Consider the following 25,290-nt stretch of genomic DNA (forward strand, 5'->3'; position numbering starts at 1 on the left):
TGTTCCTTTTATTTGGCTTGTGATGTTTAGCCAGTTGTGGCATCTTTCTTCTACCAACTCCTCAAGAGGATGAGTTGATTTGACTGGCCAGACAGTAACATTATGTTGACAGTGAGCAGTGCAGTGTTGTATTAAAGATATAGAAGCTATTTTTGGATAAAGTGGAAATCCTTGGCTTGGTATTACAACATTGAGTCCATCTAATTAGCTCTGTGCTCAAGCAGTATATAGTGTAGTGTTATGCTGATGTTGATGTTTTAGCTGCATAAGGCTTTGTTATGCAGCATAGGTAGGCTCTAAGAGATTTTTCTCGCTTGAAATGAGTGTTCTGTAGTGTTCAAAGGAATAGGAGATGATGGTCCATGTGGGATGAGATGAGTAGGCTGAGGTTCATGTTTCTTTGGCTGGGCTTTGTTTGGAATAGCTTTTTCAACGCTCAACAGTTTTGATGTTAAAGTGTATTGAGAAGATCCATGTTCTTTGCTGTGTGCTTTAATGCTGATGCTAGAACACAGTTAAAGCTACTGATAAAAATTAGTGCTTGCTAGTCCCCTGTGACTGAATTTGCAGCATCAAAAGGGTATGTGAACGCTAAGCAGCTGAGTTCTGTTCAACTTTCATGTGCTGACGCATTGCATTCATCTGTAGCATCTGAAGGCAAGGCATATTACTGAAGGGGAAAAAAGTTGAAATATGGCAAAATGACTAACTAAAAATGTGCGTGACAGTGTAGTAAAGAAAACGAATTAAACAAACTTCTGCTGCTCTACTGTATTACACGTAGCAAAGCTGTTCTGCTGTAGTATGGCTGAATAAAATCTGCACACGTGCTCAGATTTCTCTAAGTACAGCAAATTTAAGGCAGAACTAGATATATGCTTTTTTTTCCCTGAGTCGCTTGAATTAAGGACTTCTGAAAAACAGCATCCTAAAAAGTATACAATCAAGTTGAATTGCCACTTATTATTTTGAATTTCTCAGGGGTTCATTGCCTGCCTTTGAATGCCCTTTGCTTATCTGCTTTCTGAGTGATTTAATTATCTGACAGTTATGCTGTTTTTCATGCCAATCAAAGCTCTTTGAGAGAGGTGATACTGGAAATACTATTAAAAGAGAGATGAAGTTCTCTGTATTGCCCTGCAAAATACTTGCTAGAGATTATAGCAGGTATGTAGAAAGGCAGATTGTAATCCTAAATGGCTAGTTAGTGTTTAAATAAGGAGATATATGCCTGCTGATTGGCCTTTGAACACGGCTAAAAATCAGATGATAAAAGTTAAAATGTGGTGGTAACTAGTATCTAAGAATAATTCAAGAAATACTGCAGTCTTTCACTAAGCAGTTTACTTGCCTTGAAGCGACTGTAGTCTGTGTACTCAAACTGCTTTCAAAAGAAAAAACTGCAATTTCAAGAACAAGAGGGAGAAACAAGATACCAGAAAAATTATTAGGTTAAAATGATCTAATTTACTAATGTTTAGTATTCTAAATAGATGGTATTTACTAATTTGAACAGAAGTTTTATATTCAGGTGATATTTCCCTTGAGTGTTTTAGGCAACCGTGGATACTGCATCGAACGTTCAGCTTCATAACAGCAGTTATTAGTGTATCACCACACTAGTAATTTTTTTTTCCCACACAGGGTATTTTCAAGAAAAACTCCCAGATTACAAATTGTGGTTTTTAAAATCAACATAGTAAAATCCCTAAGCAAGTTCGTCATAAAACAAAGTAATGGTGAGGTAGCTGGATGCATAATTAGATGTCTTGCCATGTCTGTTTGCAGCGGAAACATCCAGAGGCAGAAACAACCCTGCAATGCTGTGCTATTGGTGGAAGCTTTTGTGCCTTTGAAAATCTCCCTTAGGTGTATAGACAAATGCATGCATAATAGGAAACAGTTGGGTAATTCCTGTAAGTTTACAGCTTTCTACGTAATTCCCTGTTTCTAGGTTGGATCTGGGTTCTCTCGTCTGGGAACAGCAGCAACAATCAAAGGTGAGACTTTTGGCTGCTACTTAAAATTGCTTTGCGGTAGCATTTCAAACCAATAATGTTGTTTACTTTGTTTCCAAATACTGACTACCTTGTTTACCCTCAAAACTCTTTTGGGGAGGTAAGTACAGCATTTAATAAGTGGAAGAAATCTACCTGGAAGCTAGAAATAATGTGCCTAAAACACTACGAGAGAATATCCTAGGATATGTGCTGTTTTCCCAGCAAAGTCTTATTTTTCTCGTAAATGCTGAGCCAAGGGGGTGATTTAAGTGGAGTTCTTCCTACAGTTTTGAGTTCTGTTTAACCAGTGATCCTTCTGGTATTGAGGTTTCAATGACTTGATTATTTCTGATTACTTGGCATCAAGCAAAAGTATTGTCCAGGACAGACATTATGAACTCCTCTGAGAGGAAAAGATGAATTGTTTCTGACATGGAAAGTTGCTCTTTTGTAAACTTGCTAAGCTGATAATAAGACAAAAGAAAACAAGATGTGTTTTTTCCCACCTTCCTGATTTTTTTCCTTTACTTTTTTATCTTTACAAATTTCATTACATTCTACCCCTCGTTTTTATTGCCGACAATGCAAAAAGGAGTATTCAAACAGATAAATGTTTAAAGAAAAAGTACTTATTTCCATTGGGTTTTAAGATGCTTTTCCAGTCTTTCCATTGGAGTTCAAGTAGCTGAATGGAAACAATTCTTATACACAAAAAAAAAAAAGAAATACGTATGTGATATTTACCTCTCTAAGATGAGATCTTGTGACTCGTAACTACTGTCATTTACCTTCACGTGAAGATGTAAAGGTAAAAAGCTGACAGGTGAGGAACTTGCAGTGCATGTAGATGTGTCTGTCAATATTTTGAGCACTAGTACTCTTCTTTCTTAAAATTTACAGGAGATACTGACACTGCCAAGACCTCTGATGATATCAGTTTAAGTCTTGGACAGAGTTCTAGCCTATGTAAAGAAGGGAGTGAAGAACAAGGTAAAATTTCTTCTTCCTGCATATTAAGCGTGGTGTTTTGTTACAAATGACCCTTAGCTTAACATGCTAAATATATTCATGCAATTTCTTGATAGAATCTAAGAAAGACTATCTTGAAGCTCTCTGTTTCTTCTCTTAATTACTTTTGGTTCCTGGGATACATAGCTTAAATCCTTCAAACTTTATTCTTCGGCTACAAGTTTCTTGTTCTGGCATTTTCTAGGAGATGATAAATGTTTTGTCTCCTTTCTGATGAAAGATAGCTATCTTATATGTCACTCGCCTCTCTCTCTTACTGAAAGTGGCCTGGGATTCATGGACTTCACTGTAGACTAATTGCTTTGCTTTCCAGTACAGCCAAAGGATATTTTCCAAATAAGATATGCTTTTTCAGTGAAGCAAATAAGCCTGCACAGAGTTCTGTTGCTGGCGCTCTAGACTGCTTCTAATATGCAAGCTAACAGAGTTAGTAATTGTGTTCTCCTGATCTGTAAGAAAACTGCTAGCTTGCGTTCTTTAGTTGTCCAGTTTTGTTTCAGACCTCATTTTCTATTTAGCTTTATTGCCAGGAAAAAGTCTACTCATACTAAAATAGAGCATAAAGCCATAGGGAAATCTTTTGTTTGCTGATTTTCAAGTACCTGTTGATTAGCAGGAAGTTAACTCTGGAAATACTGTAGTTCATTTTTGGCCAGCCTAGTTGGACTGCTAGGTTCCTTAGGCGTATCCAGTGATGCCTGTGTGATCCATTGCAGAAAGTATGTTTAAGATAAAATATTACAGGTGGCAGTGCTATTATAATAGGTAGCTTCTTTTAGCTCAGTAATGGAACTGTTTGCAAAGTGTTTCAAGTTACACGTGGTAGTACACTCTATGAAAAAGTTTAAGAATTATAGTAACTTAACCTGACCTCCAGATCTTTCTTTGGTACCAGTATTAAAAAGGAAAACACAGCCTGACTTGACACTCCCTCCAGGTGGACACTTAAACAGGAGACATCTTGTGATGGATAATGGAAACAATGATTCTGAGCAAGAACTGACAGCAAATACTCTGGATTTGCTTTAATAGAGCCAGTATTAGAAGTAGGATATCAGTTTTGAAAGAGCAGCCAATACTTGTTCTTTTCAAAACTAGAATTCATCACTGTTCAGAGCAATCTCAGTAACTCCCTAGAGTTTTGTTATAGTCCAGATGAACTTTATGAATTGTGAGCTTACTTGGTATCTGTTAAGAAAGGTGGTTTTCTTTTGTGTTTTTTTTTGACTTCAGAGTTGATGGGGATTATTTTATTTAATCGTTAATGTTTGTGAAACAAACAGTTCACTGCATGTAGGAGGTGAAACAAAATGCAAGGTTTAGAGCCTCTTGTAACTTAAATGACAAAAAACAATAACTCCAGGATACATAAAAACAAGGTCTGAGGCACACAAACAAGAGAAGTAGTAGGTAACTAATCAGAATTTGTCTTTTAGTAGCTGTTGAGATTAAGCAGGTGTTATGGGTTCTTAAATTTAGTCACTTGTCAGGTTTGCCCAGGTGTACCATATATGTATATGGTTATGTAATGTGTAGTACTTGCAAAGGGATTTTTCAATTTACTTTGTCTGATATGAACAAGCAGTTGTAAAATAAATTGTAGAATGTTCATTTAAGTTACACATGAATATTTCTAAATGTATACTCCAACAGATTTGGCAACTGATCGGAAGCTTTTTCGTCTCGTGTCGAATGACTCGTTTGTCTCCATCCAGCCTTCACTGTCCTCTGGACAGGATTTGCCAAGAGACAACAGTGATAAAGTGTGCCTCTCGAACAACCAGCTTGTGGACCAGTCTAAAACTAGTGCATGTGATACAGAAGTAGCTTCGCTTATAACTCTGCATTCTCACTCCTATAGAAAGGATCACAGGCCACGAGGCGTACCAAGGACTTCTAGCTCTGCTGTCGCTTTTCCAGATGCTTCATTGAATGACTTCCCTCTCTATCAACAAAGACGAGGACTAGATCCCGTCAGTGAGTTAGAAACTTCCAAGCCCCCTTCTGGATCCAGAGAGTCCTTGGCTGAGAACTCTTGTATTTCAGGAGTTTTTCAGTTAGATGACATACTGAAAAGTAGCAGCCCTCAACCACTGGCTAAGAGTGGGAAGGGTAAATCGTTGAAAGCAGACAAAAGCGTGGACAGTCTGAGAAGCCTGAGTACTAGAAGCAGTGGTTCAACAGAAAGCTACTGCAGTGGGACTGATCGTGACACTAACAGTACCATCAGTAGCTATAAAAGTGAACATACTAGCTCAACACACATAGAAAGTGTGCTGTCGGAGCACGAGGAAGAGTCTCCCAGAGAAGAAAAAAAGGATGGTAAGAAAAAGGACTGTGGTGTTGACTCAGAGGATGACAGTAGTTCTACTACTGACAAAAGGACTAGTAGCGAAAGGACTGCTGTGGAAGTGAGCTCTAACAGCGGTGTTCAAGAGGTGAAGGGTTCTAATGGATCTGATGAGCTGCACGGTCAGAAAGGTCTTAGTGCCTCTGCTTCAGAAGAGGCCAATAAGAACCCACATGCCAATGAACTGACTACACAAGCTGACAGGACACCTGGGAAGGCTGCCGAACAAAGAGATGAGCAGAGTGAGAAACTAGCTGTGCTAGTAGACTCAAGAGCTTGTAAAGAAACTAGTGGGAAGCAAAAAGAAGGAGATGTTCGACCAAAGTCTTCTAGCTTAATACATCGAACGGCCTCTACCCACAAGTCCAGCCGGAGACGGACAGGAAAAAAACGGGCTAGTAGTTTTGATTCAAGTCGGCACAGGGAATATGTTTCCTTCCGAGGTGTATCTGGTACTAAACCCCACAGTGCTGTGTTTTGTCATGATGAGGACTCCAGTGATCAAAGTGACTTAAGCAGGACATCAAGTATGCAGTCAGCTCACCAGTTCAGCAGTGATAGCTCTTCCAGCACCACATCCCATTCATGCCAGTCTCCTGAGGGAAAGTACAGTGCTCTAAAGACCAAATACGTTGCTAAAGAACGTGGGGGCACAGACGCTGAAAATATTCACAAAGCCCACGTAAGCTCTGAAGGAATTAGCAAAAAGCGATCTACACGTCGGACTTCTAGCACAAACAGTGCCAAGAATCGTGCCAGAGTATTGAGCCTGGACAGTGGTACTGTAGCTTGCTTAAATGACCCAAATAGTCTAATGGCACCAGGTAACATAAAACAGTTAACCACTTCAAAATCTGATTTGGAAGCCAAAGAGGGAGAGGTGCTAGATGAGCTATCTCTGCTGGGAAGGGCTTCACACTTAGAGTCAGTCACTCGTTCTAGGAATAGCTTACCAAGCCAGGCTACGTTTCCTGAAGGGGAAGAGCAAGAATCAGCAAGTGGAGGTAAGTAAATGGCCTGCCAGAAGTAACCTTGCCTCTCTTTGTTAATGAATTTAAGTTACAACTCTATTTAAATGTCTTTCTGTTTCTCTATTCTTGCCCAGTAAAACTGACAAAGCATTTCCATCATCCCCTCCTGGAAGATCTACAGAAATGTGTTAAATTCAAACAACTGTTATGAAATATATAGAGAGGTGTTACAGATTTGTTACTGGTGGTCTTTGTAAAATATAGCTCTGGTTTAACAGTTACTATTTGCGATTGCATCAGACCTGCTCCATTGTATTAGTCAAAATTTTCAATTTGTGTACTACTTCAAAAGCTAACAATAAAATTGAGACTATTTTTGTTTAAAAGATTGTTCAGGTTAGAAAACCGAGAACATAAAACTGCTTGTTTGAAGTGACTGTTGCCTCTTAGAGGGCCTCTAGCAGGTGGATGAACTCTGTAGAGGTGGTATCAAAAAAAAACGAAAAACCCTTACAATGCTGTGTCTTGAATTGTGCTTTCTTATGATGGTCTGATTACGAAACTGAATTCTCCTAGGGGTTTGGTTTTCCTTAGCTTTGCTATTGTTCAAGTTGGCTATACAATGCTGTTTACTTTGAGATTTTTTTTTTGGTCCTCATTATGAGAACACGCTTGCCTTCCTGCCTCAGAGAGAGGAGTGTAGCTTCCTCCAACTCTCTGTAACTATTGCTTTGCTTGGTGCAATGTGAGGACTGAAGTTACTTGTAGTAGCTAGTATTAATATAGATTAATAAGGGCTCTTTAAAAATTTTACTGGAGCTCAGTAGTTTTTGTTTATCACTTGTAATGTTTCAGTCTCCTTTCCTGGTTAGTCAGATTGACTGCCTTAACTGGAAAGCTCTCCATGTGTCCATGTCATGGAAGATAGGAAGATGTAAATAAGTTTACAGAGTGATACGGGTTTGCTAACTACCTCAGTCTGTCTTTAGGGATTGTTTGTTGAGCGAAATACCTTTCAGAAAATCTAGGTCTTGTTAGCTAAGGATACAAATGCTTCATAAAATGGTTTTGCATAAAGACATAAATATTCCTATGAAATTGTAGCTAAGTTATTGTCCTTGCTGCTTAGGCTGTCTAAGTATAGTGACTCTTGTGTCTTAAGAGACTTCAAGCCTTCAGCCAAGGAGGTAAGACCGATGGTTCTTTTATTCTCAACACTGGCTGAAGAGCAAACTGTAATCAATACAATTACTTTATGGGGGGAAAAAAGTGATGTTGGAGTCCTTCTGTGTATTGATTACTGATCAAATTTGACTGGTTTATGGTTACCTCAGACCTATTTGGATGCCTTCACTTCAAACAAAACCCTTCATGTAGGAATACTTTCTGACTTTCTGTTATTGCTAGTAAGAGTTTTGTGGTAGCTTTAAGAAAAAAACTCAGGTTGCTAGTTTAGTGCTAACTCTGAGCTAAACACTTAGCACATGTTTTTATTACACCTTGTTTAAAATTATAGGTCTTTGACTCTGTTTACTAGGAGTAGTTTAACTAATAAAAAGTCTGCTTTATGTATTTTACTGTTTTGACTGTATGCTTTCCTCAGCACAAAATTAAATTTCATATTAGTTTATTACAGCTTAAAACTGTTAAGGTTCTTTACTGATATGCAGAGGAGGAATAATATACCCTATTTTGCAGAACATGGCAACATCATTCAGTCATCTGTAGTCTGAAAGCATCAATGCTTGGTTGATTGGGGTATATTGCCAAATACTTTGCTTGGTCTTTTAAAGAGTGAAATAACAGGGAAGAACAAACTGAAACCATCTAATGGTAATCTCACAAATACATAATCTGTAGCAGCCTAAGCAGGGAAGCTTTGCTGTCATTCACATCAGTACATTTAGATTGCCCTTTGAATAGATTCCCCTTTGAACTTTGTTTAGGTATTGGTTATTGTGAAGTTGCTAGTCTTTTTCATTGAAAGCACCCAACTATTACCTGCCCGTAGGCTTCAAGGTGTCTTTTGAGAAACCATCTGGGCTCAGGTTCTCCAGACCTGATGACATCAAATAACTAATAACACTTGCTTATCATAAGCTTCCCATTACCAATAGAATAGGGAACATTTCCTTTATGATTGTAAGAAATTCTGTTTTTTTTTTTTCCTGAAAGCAGAAAACCACCATTTTTCTTTTTTAGCATTACTTAATATTTATGCGATCATGTCTAGCATCAAGACAGTAATTACTTTGAGTTTATCTCTTCATGGTCTGTCTGAACAACTTTTTCCTGTTGTCCTTTGTTTCTACTGGTTTGTTTTGGGACTGTTCTTTTGTTCTAACAAGTTCTTGATTTAGAAGGGAGGAAAAAATGTTCTGTAATGGCTGTATCTTAAGTTGCTTTCATCTGTAGTCTTACCTGTGGTTACTGTTAATCAAAGAAAATGTTTTAACTTTTTATTCAGTATTTCCCACTACTGAGTTGTCTTCATCTTTTGAGAGTGTTTTTAAAGGCATGTGACGTAAATATATATCAGATATGTGTGTTTATATAGAAGCTATTTGAGAAAATTAAGAAATTATTTACGTGTAGTGGGTGTATTGCAGAATAAACTTGCTTCAGATTTTCATAAGATTAAAGGATATTGGTTGGATCAGATTCTTAGAAATTCTCTGGTTCTACCTCCTGCTGAATGGTTTATTTAATTATTTTATATAAATTTTTGAATTTCTGTGGGTTGCTTATTATAGCTTTCTGAAACAAAGTGGTTACAGATGTACACTGGGTAACCAAAAGACTGATACGGATATGCTTTTCCCTTTTTCAGTCAGTGAATTTGTTCCCGTTTTTCAGATATGAATTAGGTGAAATTATAGTTAGTGATTTTACATTTAAGTCTTCAGGGAAGTAACTAAAGTACATTTTTGCTTATATAATTGCTAAAACGTGTTTAGTAATGGGTATGGCCTTTAATCTCTTACTAAGCAGGGTGCTTTATGAACCTGTACATGTGTTCCTTCAGCAGATAGAACTTAGCAGTTTCATTTTTATCTTATTATTGTGCCAGGAAGTGGTGGTTGACTCATTTCTTAAACGATGATAACTTGTGCATTTGAAAAGGAATTACAGTTCATTAAAATGCAGCCAAACAGCATTTGAAAATTCTGTACTTAAATTCATTAAACGTGGTTGATGTATAACAAAAAATGAAATGGAAGATGTCTTAAAACAGGTGCTTATTTTTACTTAGCTACTCCTACAGGTTATTTAGTGGATTGATGGGTAGATAGATGATGTGTAGATGTCTAAAAGTTCGGTTAAATGTCTAATGTTTTGAAAATATCACCTTGGTGCTCTCCTATGTCTGGCTTCTGTGAGATGTGTGCTACTTCTGGATTGCTGTCTGTAAACATTTAAAGAACCAATGTAATGCTGTATATGGCAAGGTGATGTTTTGTGAAACTTCAGCTGCTCTGAAGTTGTGCTCTCCTCCAGTCCTTTAACTGTAAAAGATGCACCCTTTACGTTGCCGCTTGCTTTTACAGCTTGCTGTAATTTGACAGATTTATTTACTTACTTAAGTACTTGAGTTACATACCTTTTGGAAATAAAATTGCATGTAATAACTTTTCTTTCTGTACATTGCATATTGCCATTGAAGTAACAGCTCATCCTGTTCCATATTTTGTGGCCTACAATACATCCCTATAAACAAGCAAAATAGGTTTGTGTGAGCTTGGATTAGAATCTTGGATTTTATATGGCAAATGGAAACCTGTTCAGCTTCTCAGTCTGCGTGTATTTGTACATAGATGCTACATGTATCTGCTTGTAATCACTAGATAATATCTTGTCGAAAGCAAAAAATGTTATTTGAGATTAGTGCTTTGCAGCCAATGATCATGCCAGCTGTTACCAAAATATCCTTTTTCCTACTACACTTATGTTGCGTCAAGTTTCAGTGATCTGGAGTCATTACTTGTGTTGTACAGCTTTTCCATGCTTCTGGTGGGGTTTGGCTGATGGGTTTTCTGTGTGTGGAATTAATGCAGTTACACAGGCTGCGGCTTCTGGTCTGTCTTCTGGATTATCAGTCCACGCTGAAACTACTAAACCAAACAGTTTTCCATGGGAAAAATAAAGCTGAAGAGTTTAGAAATGGTAGTGAATGAAAAATGTGCAGTGTTAATATAATCTAGTGGTGTGTGTGAGCTATTCATGTGTTCAGCAGGACCCTCCTGTAACTGGATCAAACTAAGCAGATTAGCCATCAGATAGGGTTCTTCTGCATGTGGGGTTCTCTGATTTGTTTTTTTTAGATGTCAACTGGCAGTGTGCTAGAATGTACCCAGCATTTGGATCAAGAATGAAATAGAAGAAAATTGTGCTTAGAAAGCCAAATATTGGGAGGTACTAACATTAACGTTTCTATCATTGCTTCTGTGTGCAATGAAGTAAATACTGGGTCTTACAGAAGTACCTCCGAGGTTTTTTGGATCTTAAGTCCCAGTAGGGCTGAGATGTAACCCTTCAACGTTTAAAGATGAGAACAGCATTAGGAGTGATGCACAAGGCTGGAATGAAACTCTGCAGTCTGCAGGTCTGCCACTTGCCAATGAAATGGCGCACAGATGAATCGTGCATCTACTAATTAGTCCATCACTAACGACCAAAGTGAAATGCAATGTTAGTACATTGTGTATGGGATTTTGTCTTGCCTGTTTTGTTTCCTCTGTGGTATTTATACATAGCATGAGGGCTTTCATTAGAAGACTTCTGACCACAATAACTATGATCTTTCCTGATATTTTGTCCTTCCATAGGAGGGCGGGGTAAAAAAAACAAAACAAACAAACAAAAAAAAGGTTTTGTCCAGCTTGTAGCAGTGGCTGCTGAGAGCAGTGTAGCTGCTTGCCAAAAGCCCTGAATACTGCTGGTAAGAGTCTGCCTGTTACTTGATGGAAGTGTGCTCCTTCAGTGTATCATGCACAGAATAGCAGATATTCCACTTAGTCTGTAGGACTGCATAAGTATTTTGAATTTCCCTTGACAAAAATGCATGCTGCAGCATTAGAGCATATACTAAAAAAAAAAAAAAAGGGGGGGGGGGTGCAAAATAAACTTTATCTTTTGTTTGGTTTCTTTGTTTGTTTTCCCTTGGGAATAGCGCTCACAAAATTTGACCTTGGTTAAATTCTCTCAGACCTCCCAAAGAAACCAGAAGTAGTGGTTCTTTCAAAATGCTTTGCATTGCTGTGGGAGCGAGTTATTTAAACGTCTTAGGTTGGTGGTGTTTGTGCATCTACTTCTCACAATCTTAAACTTGATTTGGAAAGAATGGCTGGATTTTATTGATAAACAGCATCTGTTGTTGATACATTTTCTGAGTATTCATCTCAAACAAGCTGCATAAGAATTTCTGATAAAGTTAAAAAAACAAACTGCGTCTACATTGAAGTTAGTAATCCACTGTTTTTCTGTCCTTTCATAGATGTACCTGGATTTATTGCTAGGCATACAGCCAGGAACAGTTTGGAGAGCTCACTGTACTGGAATGAAGTGCTACACGCTTCTGCCAAACGTAGCTCTGAGGTGTAATTTGATGGTGTAGTTAATAGAAGCCCATTCAAAGCAAACATGCTTTTCTGTATATGATACACTAATGAATACCACTTAATCTGGAAAAGCTGTGTGTTCTAGGGATTTAAAGTATCTTTTCCTTAAGATAAATCCAAATGGAAAGAATCAAAAGCTTCATAAAGATTAATGTAGGATAAGAACACTTGTCTGCTGCCTGAATATACTGCTACCTATTGATACCCGGATGTAGGGGTTATATTGGGCAGGGGATCAGACTAGGAGATCACTTTAGGCCTTTGACCCCTAGTACATCAACACTAGAGTCAAGAATGCTGTGTGAATAATACCAACTGTGATTAATAATGAAATAATGCAAGTGAGGAGTACGGTGAAATAGAAGAACTGAGACTCCTGGTTCTATCTTTGGTATTGGTATGGAAATTTGTCTATCAAACATTTTTATAGACAGACCAGCTTGGTTCAGTATTCAAACCAGATGGTTTCATTGTTGTGGTTATTCTCTGCTTGACAGTGTGTTGTTGCTTTTTGGATTGTTGTAGTGACTGACTTGACATAATTGAGATAAGGCTGGAAGAATATTTACCAACTTTCTTCATACATTTCAGCCACAACACTGAAGTCTTGGACTTTACTTCCATTGCTTCTCTTTAACTTTTCTACTTTTCTTTAATTTTGTAACTCTTTCCTTTCTAAATAGTATGCTGTTTTCCTCTGCCCTGTTTTCCAGCAGAACTTTGTATCTGAGGTGTCCCTCTACTCTTTAGTGTTTCTCCTTTGCTGCCCACATCTACACTTTTGACTTTCTTCAGAAATTGGTATTAGGTGCATCTTTTGTTAAATGTCCAAAGTAAGTGGTAATACTATAAACCAGTACTCTGCTTTTTATTGGGTAGGTTTAAGAAATCCTTTAAGTTTAATGGTAGATTTAATAATGGTGTATAATCCATCGTGACTATTAACTATACACTGAAGTGTATAGACTGAATTAATTCCTTTCGTCTACTTAGGCTTTTAAAATTGTATTAAGGCATATGAGAATAAATTTGGCAAGAGCATCAACTGTGAGAAAAATGTTAGCTAATAAATGCATGTGTGTAGGAAACCAAGCTGTGTTACTGCTGACAGACACAGAATGTGTTAATCTTACCTCTAACTTTTCTGAAGAGAAGTGTGGCATTTTTTTTAAGGTTTCCAGCACAAATAAGGTAGAGGTGCTTGATACAGAAGGACAAAAATTCGGCCATTGGGTTTGGCAAAGTGTGTTCAGGGTTAGAGGACAGATTTCATTCCTTATGTGAATGCATAAGCTGTAAACTGTTGATTTCAGAACTTGTTGCAAGTTTGTAGGGTTGGTCAATACAATTAGTTGAAAAAAGTTAGATCACAACTTCCAATTGGATAGAGAGAAATGAAATGAGCAAATATCACTTGGGCTCCATGCACAAGTCTAACCATGTTTAATTGGAATAATGTTGAAAACAATCTAGATTTCAAGTGATGTATTTTTTCTTCTGAGAAAAGCGAGTAATATTGCTTCCATTATGTGTGTTTTTTTTTTTTTTTGTCAAACTTTGGTCTCATTGGAAAACAAACCCAATTGTTAGCCATAGAACTCTATGGCTTTCCATATCAGTACTTTACTTCTTTCTTACCTTCACATCATATCTTTTCAGGAATTTTCTTACATGGGAAGAATTTATCTGAGCCACTGGGTTTGGCATTTTTTATTAGCCCAAATGAAATGAGCCTTGTTAGTGCAGTAAAACTTGAAAGTTCTGCTTTTTCATCTTGTGCCTCATCAGTTTCTATCTTTAAGTTTAGATTAAGAGTAGTTATATATAAACTCAGGGAGATGTAAATGTCTGTTTCGGATGTATGCATAAATGTTCCTTTGCAAAAGAAAATATTTGCATGTTGGTTTCTTAAAGCTAGTTGTACATCATGGTGTGAAACTGAGTCTTCCCTCTAAAACTGAGGAATTAAAGGTTTACATCAAAAACACATGTAGTATAGAAGGAAATTTTGGAAAGGTATAGCCCGCAAACAGGGTGGTTCAACCTGTAGTCAGATATTCCCAGCTACTTGGCAGAGGGATGCGAATAATTTGGTGTTCTAGAGTTTTCTCCACAAGACATTTCTGCCCTTTTATTGGGAAAGTATCACTCCAAATGTATAATGATGAAGGGATGTCCTCATGTCTTTTAAGTGTGTATGTGTAACTGCTGGGTTGGCTTTTTCCCAATCAGAATTGAAGTGAAAGAGCAAGTGTTGATTTTAATAAGTCTGTGTTCGTGTACACAGTTGTATTATCACAAAAATCAAAACAAGATCTTGCTTGATATTATTTTATTGGGAATAAACATGGGAGGGTTAAATTTTGTTACCAAGTTGTCATTAGGCCCCCACCTTTTATCTTACTGATCTCTGGGAAGTAGGTTTGTGTTTCTAATGTGCATTTTGTGAACTTCACATCTGATTTATTTTTTTTCCTAGTTTGGAGGACAGCTAATGTTTTCGGCTCAAATACAAATGGTGATATGCAGAAGAAATTCATACTTTACACTTCAGTGAAGTCAAGAAATTTGTTTCAACAACAAAAAAAAAACAAACACTAGAATAAAGCAGAAAAATAAACCTCAGAAACATTCTGTAAGCTGAAAGGCTTAACTTTTTTTTTTACGTTAGAAAAGTAAAACCTATGTTATCTCTCCCTATTAGATCTAAGTTTTCTACGTGATATAGATGCTGGGTCTTACCTTCTTGGAATCTAGAATAAATGACCGTAAGTGGTAACATCAGAGAAGCATGAGCTGTAGCCTAGAGATATATTTAAAAAGCTACTGTCCTACTGAGATACACTATTTAGTTTTTTTAAACATCAAAACATGTTACTTTATTATAGGAAGATTGCTTATGTTAAAACAAAGCAATTTCCCTCATGATTAAACAGCCCTTAGAGCATGTTAGTGGCTATTTTAGGAGACTTGTATTGAATCCTTCTGAGCTCAGGAGCAGCTGTACTGCTTGTTCCTCCTCCTTAAAGACAAGTAGAAACACAAATAATCTGTATTAACATGGGATAAAAAAATTATACATGTAAACTATGTGTTCTTTAGAATTAGTTTACCCCCAAAAAGATGTTTGCTTAGTTTAGTGGCTTCCACGCTTTAAACAAACCGTAATCCTTTCTGCTCAGCAGGCTTCTTTTGGTTTTTAAGTCATGGCCTCAACATGTAGCTTCTTGAGGTGTTGCATACTGTTAGAAGACTCAGAGCTCCTGGGCTGAAAAGTTCTCCAGTCTTTTGAAAAGAACAAATAAACTTGCTTAGTGATCTGGGATGTCACCAGCTACATTCATGAGTTGTGTATGTAGAAGATGTGTATTGAACAGAACCTTTAAGATAAATCCAAAATTTGTTGGCAGATTATGTAGAAAGCTACACCAAAACCTATTTTTAAAAGCTTAAAGTCAAAAAATAAAAATGCTAGTGAATGCCAGAGTTGTTTGCCTGTGCAGGTTTAAATTTAATCTCCTAGTGGATTAATTTTGATTTTTTTTGTTTTTTTAAATCGTCTGTTATGCTTAATTTTTTTCCTTCTTCCTCCCACCCCCAAGAGCATTGCCTCAGTTAGGTTAATGTCTACCTCTCTTCAGGAGGAAAATTTTAGTGATGAATTGGAGCTGTGTAGGAAGGACCCCTGGTGTTTCTATAATCTATGCTTGAGTTGTTGCAGAAGCTGATGTGTTTACTGACTAAAGGATATCAAAAGAAAAACAGATGTCAATGTTAAGTATGCTGCCTTGAAGAATTGCAGTTGAATCCTGCTTTTGCTAAGGAGCTGCAAATGGTAATTGAGATGTAATGGGGATGGTTACCATCTTAATGGTAATTGAGATGTTTACAGTTCAGTTAAGATCAGTCACTGTTCTTTATTCTGTGGTGCTTAACCATGGCTGATTTGTGTAAATGCATGGACTTGCTTTTGGATCAGTAGAAACTGTTTTCAGTATATGAGTTTTTATTTCCTGATGTATGCTCTGGAAAAACTGAACTTTACAAATTGGCATCTGAAATTAGGGGGCAGTTCTGGCCTCTTGTGCATTGCTTTAATCCACCAGAAAGAAAAGTAAGGTTTCATCCTGTTTTGTTTAGTGTTTCATTTTTCCAGTACTTCAGATGTAAGAGTCATGAAGCAATTAGGCTGGATATTAAAATAAAGTGTAAAGGTTAACACTTCATTTTTATTGAATTCTTGCTGAAATACCCTGAAAAGTAATTACCTACCCATACTTGGAATGGAAGACCAGTTGTGGAGGTGTGAGGAGAAGTTGATCGATCCCGTGTTTTTCCTGAAAATACAGGAAAGGATTGAATTAAGGATGTTTTGGTAATGAAATACTTGTAACTTTAATACTGGTCTTAAGGTAATCTTTTCATGTAGCTTCTTTGCTTTTAAAGCAAATTACAGATTGAAGTTTCATATGCAGTATTCAATTGATAACCTGTGGTTTGTGGATAGGAGCAAACTCTTACTCCATGCAGTCTTTATTGCTTGAGCTGTGGCAGTAGTACATAGCAGTAATAGGTTGCTATTCCCTGTAGACTAGTGTTAGATTCTTTACTAGTAAATTTTGGAAGTTTAATGACAGGTATATATTGTAACTTGAAGTGTGCTTAAGTGAACATGGAATAGTCTGCCTGTGATTTTTCTGGTCCCCTTCCACAAAAAGTTCTTTGTTCCCTGTGTTTTTTCTTTTTGTTTTGGCCTGACATAATCATTGTTTTTCCTAAGTCTAGTAACAGGCTTTTTGTCTACCAAGTTATGATTTTCCTCTTAAAGATTTTAATTTTCCCTTGGAATTCAGTTCATGTGAGGTTGTTTTCCTCCTCCAGTTGCCTGCCAAAACCTTTGTGACCCGTCCCTCTGAGCTCTCTACTAACCAACTCGAATGCAGAGCATTAGCTTTCTTGGTTCAGGAGGAAGACTTTGAGATTGTAGGCACACTGTGAAGCAGTCCAAATCCAGAATTGCGAAGATAATCCTGTTTAGCCTGAACTTTAACGATCCTAAGCGGGTCGGGGGTGTGTGTGTGTGTATTTGCCAAAACAAACAAAAAATTACTCCCTTGCATACGTAAATCCTCTTCTTTTTATAGTGTAACTTTACTGCTGGACCAAATCTTTTTTTTTTTTTTTTTGGGCAGAGAGGTGTTGGAAAAACAAACCCACCAGTCCTTAAATGGAAGATACTCTTGCTCATTCTTACACACCTGCTCCTCCAAACTGTAGTGTGACTGCTGTAAAAGGAACAACACATATCTTCATGCTTTTGGGGGGACGACCACCGTTTTGTCAAATTGTCCCCTGAAGAGATGTGATAAAGTAAACCTCAGCCCTTCCTGTTTGGCAGAAGTGATAAAACTGAGATGAGAATTTTGTAGCGAGGGGTAATAGACAACATTACTAGGTTGTCCTTTAAGTTTCTCCTTTAATTGTGTTAAACGAAGGAAATGGTGAGATCAGTCTCTCTTCCTGCCCTGTGTAAATAGAACAGACTTGGGATATCGGACTTTTTTTGAAATCTGGTTGTTTGGGTTTGGGAAAAACAAAACAGCTAGCTGTATTTTACAGAACCCTACATGCACGCACCCACCAATTTTTACTAACAGTTGTGTTTGGTGATCCTGTCTTCAGGCACTTTATTTGAACAGTGGGTGCATAAGCTACTTTTCTTGTTGCAAGCCAGTTCTTTAACTTGGGGAGGGTCAGTGGGGAGAAAGGAGTCTTAAGTTACTTTGTACATAACTAGGATGGGTTCTTCTTTGACCTAAAGTCTGTCTTGATGCAGCAGCACAAGCCAGCGAGGAGACTGTCACATTTCGCCGTGAACGCAGCACATTTAGGCGTCAGGCAGTACGACGCCGGCACAATGCAGGGAGTAACCCTACCCCTCCTACATTGCTCATCGGATCACCCCTCAGGTAGGGTATCTAAATGTTCCACCATATTTAGCATGCATGCAGCAGACCACTTCTCCTCACACCCACCAGTGTTGCCAGAAAAGCACTTTTTACTTCCTTCCCCACCATAACCTCCTTGAGCTGTCACTGCATGTCACTGTGGGCTGTTGAATTGTGCATGTATATGTGGCACTATTTTCAAAATGATCAGGATAGCCAGTCTCTAACATGTCATAGTTGATTTCAGATAAATAACAAAGTGAACTAATGCTAACAAACTCCATGTTTTTATCAGAAGCATTAGAAGCTTTCAAGCAAGGAAAAAAAAAAAAAAGAAAAGATTATTCACCGCTCTTCATTTTGCTTTTCTTTCGTTTAAGAGAGTAAGCCTTAGGGACTAGCATCACTTTTCATGTATATAGATAGTGAGAGATAAGCACTTCAATGAAGATAAATAATAAACAACAACAAAGAACTAAATTGTATATGTAAAGCCTCCAAATTTAAAATAAATGCAAACCATTATGTGAACATCCTGCAACTTTTTCCCAAAAAAGAAAAATAATAAATACCAATGCCTTTGTTAGAGAATGCACAGCATTGCTCAGTATTAAATCTAGTTGTGTGGCGCTGCATGCCGCTGCGAAGCTTACAACGTAGTGTACACATACATCTCGGGAGTCCGTAACCTTCACTGGCCCATTTGGTAATGATACTGAGCCCACTGGTATGTTACCCACAGCAGCTCTTTGTTCAGCCTGTGAGCTTGAGCAGTAGAAACGGCAACCTCAAGCTGTTTTCAAACTTGCTTTCTAAGTCTTGCAGTCCTGGGGTTGCCTAGATGCTGGAGAATCTGGCAAGCAGAATGTTGCCTGTAGAGGAAAGAAGCATTTAGCCATACATATGAGAGTAATTCTTAAGGTTATTCCTGCGTATTTATCATGCATATGCTGTATGTTCTTAATAATGCTACTTTGAATGCTGAACTAACTTTTAACAATAGGAGCAGTCTGCTTTTATGTTTGAGGAATATTTGTGTAATTTTCCTAACTGGAAGAAGCTATAGAAACTCTTCAGATAGAAGGAAATACTTTAAAATAGAGGATGGGGAGGAATTTTGGTGTCTTCATGACACAACTGTTATAGTCAAAGACACGTTTTTAGATTTTCCTCGGGCAAGAGGTTTGCAAGAATGGTTCCTAAAATCTGATAAATAAAGGCTTGGCTTCTTCCACATCAAGTGTTGAGCTAAATGTGTTTTTGCTGGCAAGTGCAGAGTGTGGTGGAAGTTAATCATGTAATTTCAGATAAATTAGTTAAGCTTCTAGTCTTGCTGAATGTAGCTTGTTCAACACTTGTGAATTACTTCACAGCGAGGGATTTTTGGACTTCTTATTAGATCACTTCTGTTCTCTTGCATTCTCTTTCTCTTGATACACTTTACTTGTTTTGTCTCTCTTTAAGAGGAGGGTGTTACAGCTTTGTATGTTGGTCAAATGAGAGGCTATACAGACTAATGTGAGCTACAGAACTGTACATTAGCAAGAAGACAGCAAGTTTTTTTTCTCCTAGACAGGTAGAAAGCAAGTAAAGGATTTGGCTTTAAACTGGGCTTTAGAGCTGCCTCCTGTTTGCGTGGTAGCACAGTCATTGAGGCTCCCATCCTTGAGGTGGATGTCGGTGTGAGACCGTGAGAAAAATGACTTTGACAAAAACTTCTTATTCAGACAAGATACTTGGTGAAAAAGCAAAACAAATATTCTAGCCTTGTGTTTCTGCTATGCATATTCCAGTTATCTACATTTGCTCTTTTTTTCTAAATAAAGAAACTGTGCTTTGGCTGTCTGGCATAGAGATGCACGTTTATCAAAAATACTTAAACATATGTCCAGAATCTACTACTGAGAGAGGTTGCTTTTTGTGCAAAGTGTTGTTTGTGATACCAAATGACTGTCCTGTGGCATAGACCAGACCAAATTGTCTTAGGCCGACCAGACACTGAAGTGCTTTCAGATTTGACGTGTTCTATTTGACCTGCAAGCTGTGAAATGTATCTGGAAACTTGCATTTTTTTTTACAGTTGTGACTTCTAGATGAGCAATCTGAAAAAAAATTTCCTTTATATGGGTAACTCAGTGGGAATTTTGTGTTGCTGGAAGAAGGAAAATGCACACAGAATTTTTAACCCCAAATCCTTTCAAAATACTACAACAACTTTACTGGCATATACCTTAGTGGTGAGCTGCTATTGCTAACCACATGACTTCCTAATACCGTTAGAAGTTTAATATAGGTTTACTAATCTATAGTTGCCGTGATTATTTCTTTCTTCGTTACTGCCAGCAAAACTTTGATCATCTAATCTCCTAGCTCCTGGCGTCAAATTGGGTGTCATGGAGATGGCCCCTTAGAGACTGATTTGCATCTGATATTTTTTCCTCCCCTGTTACTGCAAATGCTTCCTCTGTGGAAGGAGAGTCTTTTTAGTAAAAGAGACATAGGTATATAATGCCATCGTGATTGGCAATGATGGACACTTAAATAAAACCTGTTCTGGTAAATTCTGATAGTTCGGTGCTAAATTAGATGTGTACCTTGTCTAGTTACTTAAGCAAACAAAAACAGCAGAAACAAAACAACCAATTACCCTAAACATCAATAGTGTTGTGGCCACTTCAAATGTATGTATGGATTGGCATCCTGTGTAGTTAATGGTGTATGCATGTGTGTCTGCTAAGAGAACTTAAGTGGCTGTATCAAGTAAAATTTTATTTTAAAAATAACTTTAATTAGGCAGAGAATGTCTCTCTGCATATTTATGCCATCTTAATGCCAATGCTTTGCCTTGTTTTTGTTGTGACAGCTATGGATAACCACTGAAAGGACAACTTACATATCTTTTGGTACTTAGCTACTATTTAATGGGAGGAAGTATTGGTTAGCATTGTTTTGGTGTTGCTGATAATGCTTAAGGGAGACAATGAAGGCTGGCAAGTCTGTGAGCTTCCTTAGGGCTTCTGTTACCATGTAGTTCACTTGGAGCCTTGTCTACAACATTGAAGCACTGAATTAAGCTTCAGATTCAGATATGTTATGATGATAATAACTTGCAACTTTTTTACCTCATCAGCTGTGTGCATGTCTGCTTTATTTTGCATGAGCTTTTCTTAACACCTATTCTTATAATTATTTTCTTGTTTTGCAGTGATGCTCTAACAAAAGAACTGAAAAGTAGATGTACTTGCTCATAATAATTTCTAGAACATCAGATCATAGAATCACAGAATGGTTTGAGTTGGAAGGAACCTTAAAGATCACCCAATTTTACACCCCCCACCCCTGCCATGGGCAGGGACACCTCCCACCAGACCAGGTTGCCCGGAGCCCCACCCAGCCTGGCTTTGAACGCTCCCTGGGATGGGGCATCCACAGCCTCTCTGGGCAGCCTGCTCCAGTGCCTCACCACTCTGAGTAAAGAACTTCTTCCTAACATCTGATCTGAATCTTGTTTCTTTTAGTCTAAAACTGTTCCCCCTTGTCATATTGCTATTACATGCTTTTACACTGCCCATGTAAAAAAAAAAAAAAATGTTGCTCTCCGTCTTTTTTTAATAAGCCCCTCTTTGAGTACTGAAAGGCTGCTGTGAGGTCTGCCCAGAGCCTTTTCTTCTCCTGGCAGGTACACCCCCTGAACCGAGCAAAGTCTTGCTTTTTGGGCTTCCTTTCTAACTGTGACATCACACTGTAATCAGGGACATGTTAAAAGCAATTGGTGGTAAAGATGGTATTTCAAAAGGGAGTAGTCTAATACATTTTCTATAAATTGTTAACATTTCTTTATCTTCTTTTATAAAAGGTTTTCTTAATCTGATCAAGTGTCCTCCAGCTAATGACTGATGTAACTTCTTTAAATGTAGAAAATGGAGGATAATAAAAACATTAGTCTTGCAAAGCATATATATATTTCATATATATAACATTTGCATTCAGGGACTTTCCCCATGTTTAATATTAAGCAGTTAAAAAAAAAAACAAACACAAACTATTTAACTTCGTTAAATGGGTTTATAAAATAGTTTTCCTGTGTGAAGGTTATGTAGAGGATTAACATTTTCAGGCATTGTCTATTTCTGTCTGTAAGCTTACACATTTCTGTGAAGAACAAGTTGAATTTTAAACCCTGTTTGTTTGGTGTAGGTATGAGTCTGGGTATAGAAGAATTTCTTTGTAGTAGGTGTACTGAGTAATAAAGCTGCTGTCAGGCTGGTACTGCCAAAATAACTTTAAAATAGACCTAAAACTCTTGCCAATTAATAAATTGGTATGCATATTCTAAATACTTAAATATAAACAAATATAAATCTGGATCTCCTGGTTTAGCTGTGGTCCATGAGGTCTGCGCCATTGTCTGGTAGCAAGAAAGGTGGTGTTCTGACACAAACAACAAACACAACAGTTGATGCAGTCACACCTCAATGAGCAAAAAGGACCCAGGTATTGAGAGATGACAGGAATAGCCACTTGTGTGTAGAGGTGAGATCTTGGCCTGCAGTTAGGCCAACCACTGGCAGCTTGCTTTTGCACCCACAAACTAAGACTTGTAAGAATAACATCTCCCCAGCTCACCCTTAAGTACAAAGATCAATAACACTTCCAAGAAGCAGAAAAGGAACCGCGTCTCTGTAGCTACTGGTGTAACTCGTGTCCAAATGTGTTGTACGGGATTCGTGGGTTATCTTAACCCTAATAAATGGCTACTCAATGCTATACTTTTAACTTTTCCTCTTCAAAATTAAAAAAGACTTGTTTTTCTTCGCTTCCAGCTATTTCTCTTTCCTTCCCGGTAATGTCTCCCCCATCCGTGTTCTCTCGTAGCCTTCAAGATGGTCAGCAAGGCCAGCAGCCCTCCACGCAGGCCAAAGGGCAGTCCCGCCCCCCCTCCCAGGCAGCTGTGCTCAGCGCTAGCACCTCCTTGCTGGTGAGAAATGGGAGTGTCCACTTAGAAGCATCACATGCCACTGCATCTGCTGTAGGCGGTAGCAGTTTGCACGATGGACTTGGTATGCAGGCCTTATGTAACCTTGGTGACATGGAAGTTTTTAATACGGCAGCTATCTCGGTAATAACGCGGGGAAAAAGTTAACCTTAGCTTTGTTTCTGAATCCTGTAGGTGTGCTTCATAGAAGGCAGCATTGCTCACAAACTCCTTGCCTATCATAATCTCCAGGCACTTTAACAAATGCATGACGGGAACCATTCTAAGGATGCACAAGTAGCGATGCTGTGAGATCTCTCATGATTTGAACAGTATAATGTGTAATACATAAGTTTTCCTGCATTATCACTGATAGTTGGGCAGAGTCATACCAACTTCTGGTTACTGAAAGGATGCTCGTTGCGGTAGCTAGGAATCATTAATTTTCCATTTTTTTAAATGAGTCTTGCCTAGTTGTTCTTCAGACAAGAAATTGCCATGTCAAGGAGGGATGTGCACCTTAAACTCGGAGATTGAGGTGGGAAGAAAATCTGGACTTTTTTGTATCAAATGCTATCGTTTCATGGAGCCTTATAGTGCCCCTTAATTCTTCATGGTCCATTTTATGTAATATTCTTAACTGTTTATTAGCTTCTCTGCAGTTAATAAAATGGCTAGGGAGAGGGAGGTTCAGGTGGCTATGGTTAGTGACTGATTGGACACATGCTGATGCAGGGGCCGATATGGAAAATTCCTGGCAGGAATCTTTGCATTTACCTGTAAGTAGCCTGAATTGATTATGACTTCAGCATTAATAGGGAATTCCTGTTCAGATTGCTATATTGGCCATCTTTATAGCTGATGATCACTAGTGGCAGTACGTTGAACAGCTGTCAGTTGTGATAACATAAAAGGGAAGGTTAGATCACAAAACTGATGAGAAACGATTGTTCTGTAACCTTACTGTAACCCGATACTAAAAGATAATTGATTTGCCGTCATCTTTAACGGGGAAGATTTCAAGTGTTTCAAGGCTGTTACCCCTTTAAACAAGAGTTTGGTTAGCAAGTTGCCATTCTTCTTTTATGTTGTAGCTAGGAGGTATAGAATTTTAATATAAGCAAAAACAACCCTGAAGTCCTCTAAGAGGTTGTAGAATTTAGCTACAGATGTGGCAAATGCACACAACCTACTTATCTGATAGTCAGGTTTTTAGTTTCAGATTCTGTGGTTGTAGTGCTTCTAGATAGAAAAATCAAGGCTTAGTGTGCGTTTTTGAACTATGAAAGCTTACTACATAAAACTGCAAGTTTCTTTATTTGATTTGGAGACACTTGTTGTATGAAAGATTCATTGTAATACAACTGAAATTCAGCGATACTGGTTGTATCTGTTCAAAGTTAATGTTAAGACTTGCTCTTAAAGCTGCCAATGTTGTATTTGAAGTTCTTCAGTCTGAATTATTTAAGTGCTTATCTTACTATGTTTTAGTGAAAATTGAAGTGAATTCTCTAAGAAATTCACCGTTGTATTTAGGCCCTCAGGAAAGCCACTCGGAATAGAGTGCAGTGTCATCATTGGAAACCTGCATAGCTGAATTTTTCTGAAATCTTGTGTGCACTGTATTATAGGGCAGCATATTGTCATTGTAAGGCACAAAACTGGCAGGGTCTGCTCGGTTAAAATCTGATGTGTATTAGGAATTTATTCTTGTTTTGGAGCTCTAAGCATCTCTTTAGAAACCTTCACTGAGTGAAGGCAGCTTTTGTAGCCAAGATTTGGTTTTGTTTTAGAAAAATCAAATACTTCAGTTTCTACAATAGGCTTTAAAAATTCAGTACTATGGACTAATGTCCTCAAAATGTATGTTTTGTGTGATGGATGCTTTCATTAGGGCAGAGTAGCTGACAAAATGGGGCAAATTTTCACATGCTGAGTTCTTCCCTCAGGATTGCCAAGGAGGGAGGTTATCTTTCTTTATAGCTGGTACATGGCTTTTATCCTTAATCAGGGGTGAAATAAAACTACTGCTCTATTTCCCTCAAGTCTACAGACTATTGTTTTTTCTCAGTTGTACCAAGTTAGCTCACAATGATGACCCTGTTACTTCTCTTTAAAGAGTTTGTATGTATGGTTGGGTAGCAGGAAGGTGGGGGGTGGGGAGTTGTTCTGTTTTTTAAATTATATGTTGATGCTAATCAAAGCAATGCAGACAATAGGACCAATTTCTTTTTCCACTGGAAATCATTGGAACTGTCCAGGGCAGAAAAATATTGAAAATGGAGGCTGGGAAAGGAGATGGAAAACAAATGTGATTTGCAGCAACTGGAAATATAAGTGCCAAATACAGTAAATGAAGAAATACATCTCTCTATAACACGTACAATAATTTATTTTAT

General features: G+C 37.9%; 1 protein-coding gene across 6 annotated transcripts in view; it reads left to right on the top strand.

Annotated features, from left to right (window-relative positions):
* The window catches only part of PCNX1 (pecanex 1), an 85,970-nt gene that overhangs the window by 15,700 nt on the left and 44,980 nt on the right, over window positions 1-25,290 (top strand). For 3 of the 6 annotated variants that reach the window (XM_035539512.2, XM_050710964.1, XM_050710966.1), the window contains exons 4-6: window positions 1,955-2,000; window positions 2,901-2,990; window positions 4,683-6,383. In XM_035539512.2, the coding sequence (XP_035395405.1) occupies window positions 1,955-2,000; window positions 2,901-2,990; window positions 4,683-6,383 (1,837 nt within the window). Of the gene's footprint in view, window positions 1-1,954; window positions 2,001-2,900; window positions 2,991-4,682; window positions 6,384-17,804; window positions 17,938-22,791; window positions 22,977-25,290 lie in introns of all 6 variants that reach the window. The other 3 variants (XM_035539516.2, XM_050710965.1, XM_050710967.1) reach the window with 3 other exon arrangements.

This window comes from Cygnus atratus, chromosome 5 (assembly GCF_013377495.2).
Source record: "Cygnus atratus isolate AKBS03 ecotype Queensland, Australia chromosome 5, CAtr_DNAZoo_HiC_assembly, whole genome shotgun sequence".
Classification (NCBI taxonomy): domain Eukaryota; kingdom Metazoa; phylum Chordata; class Aves; order Anseriformes; family Anatidae; genus Cygnus; species Cygnus atratus.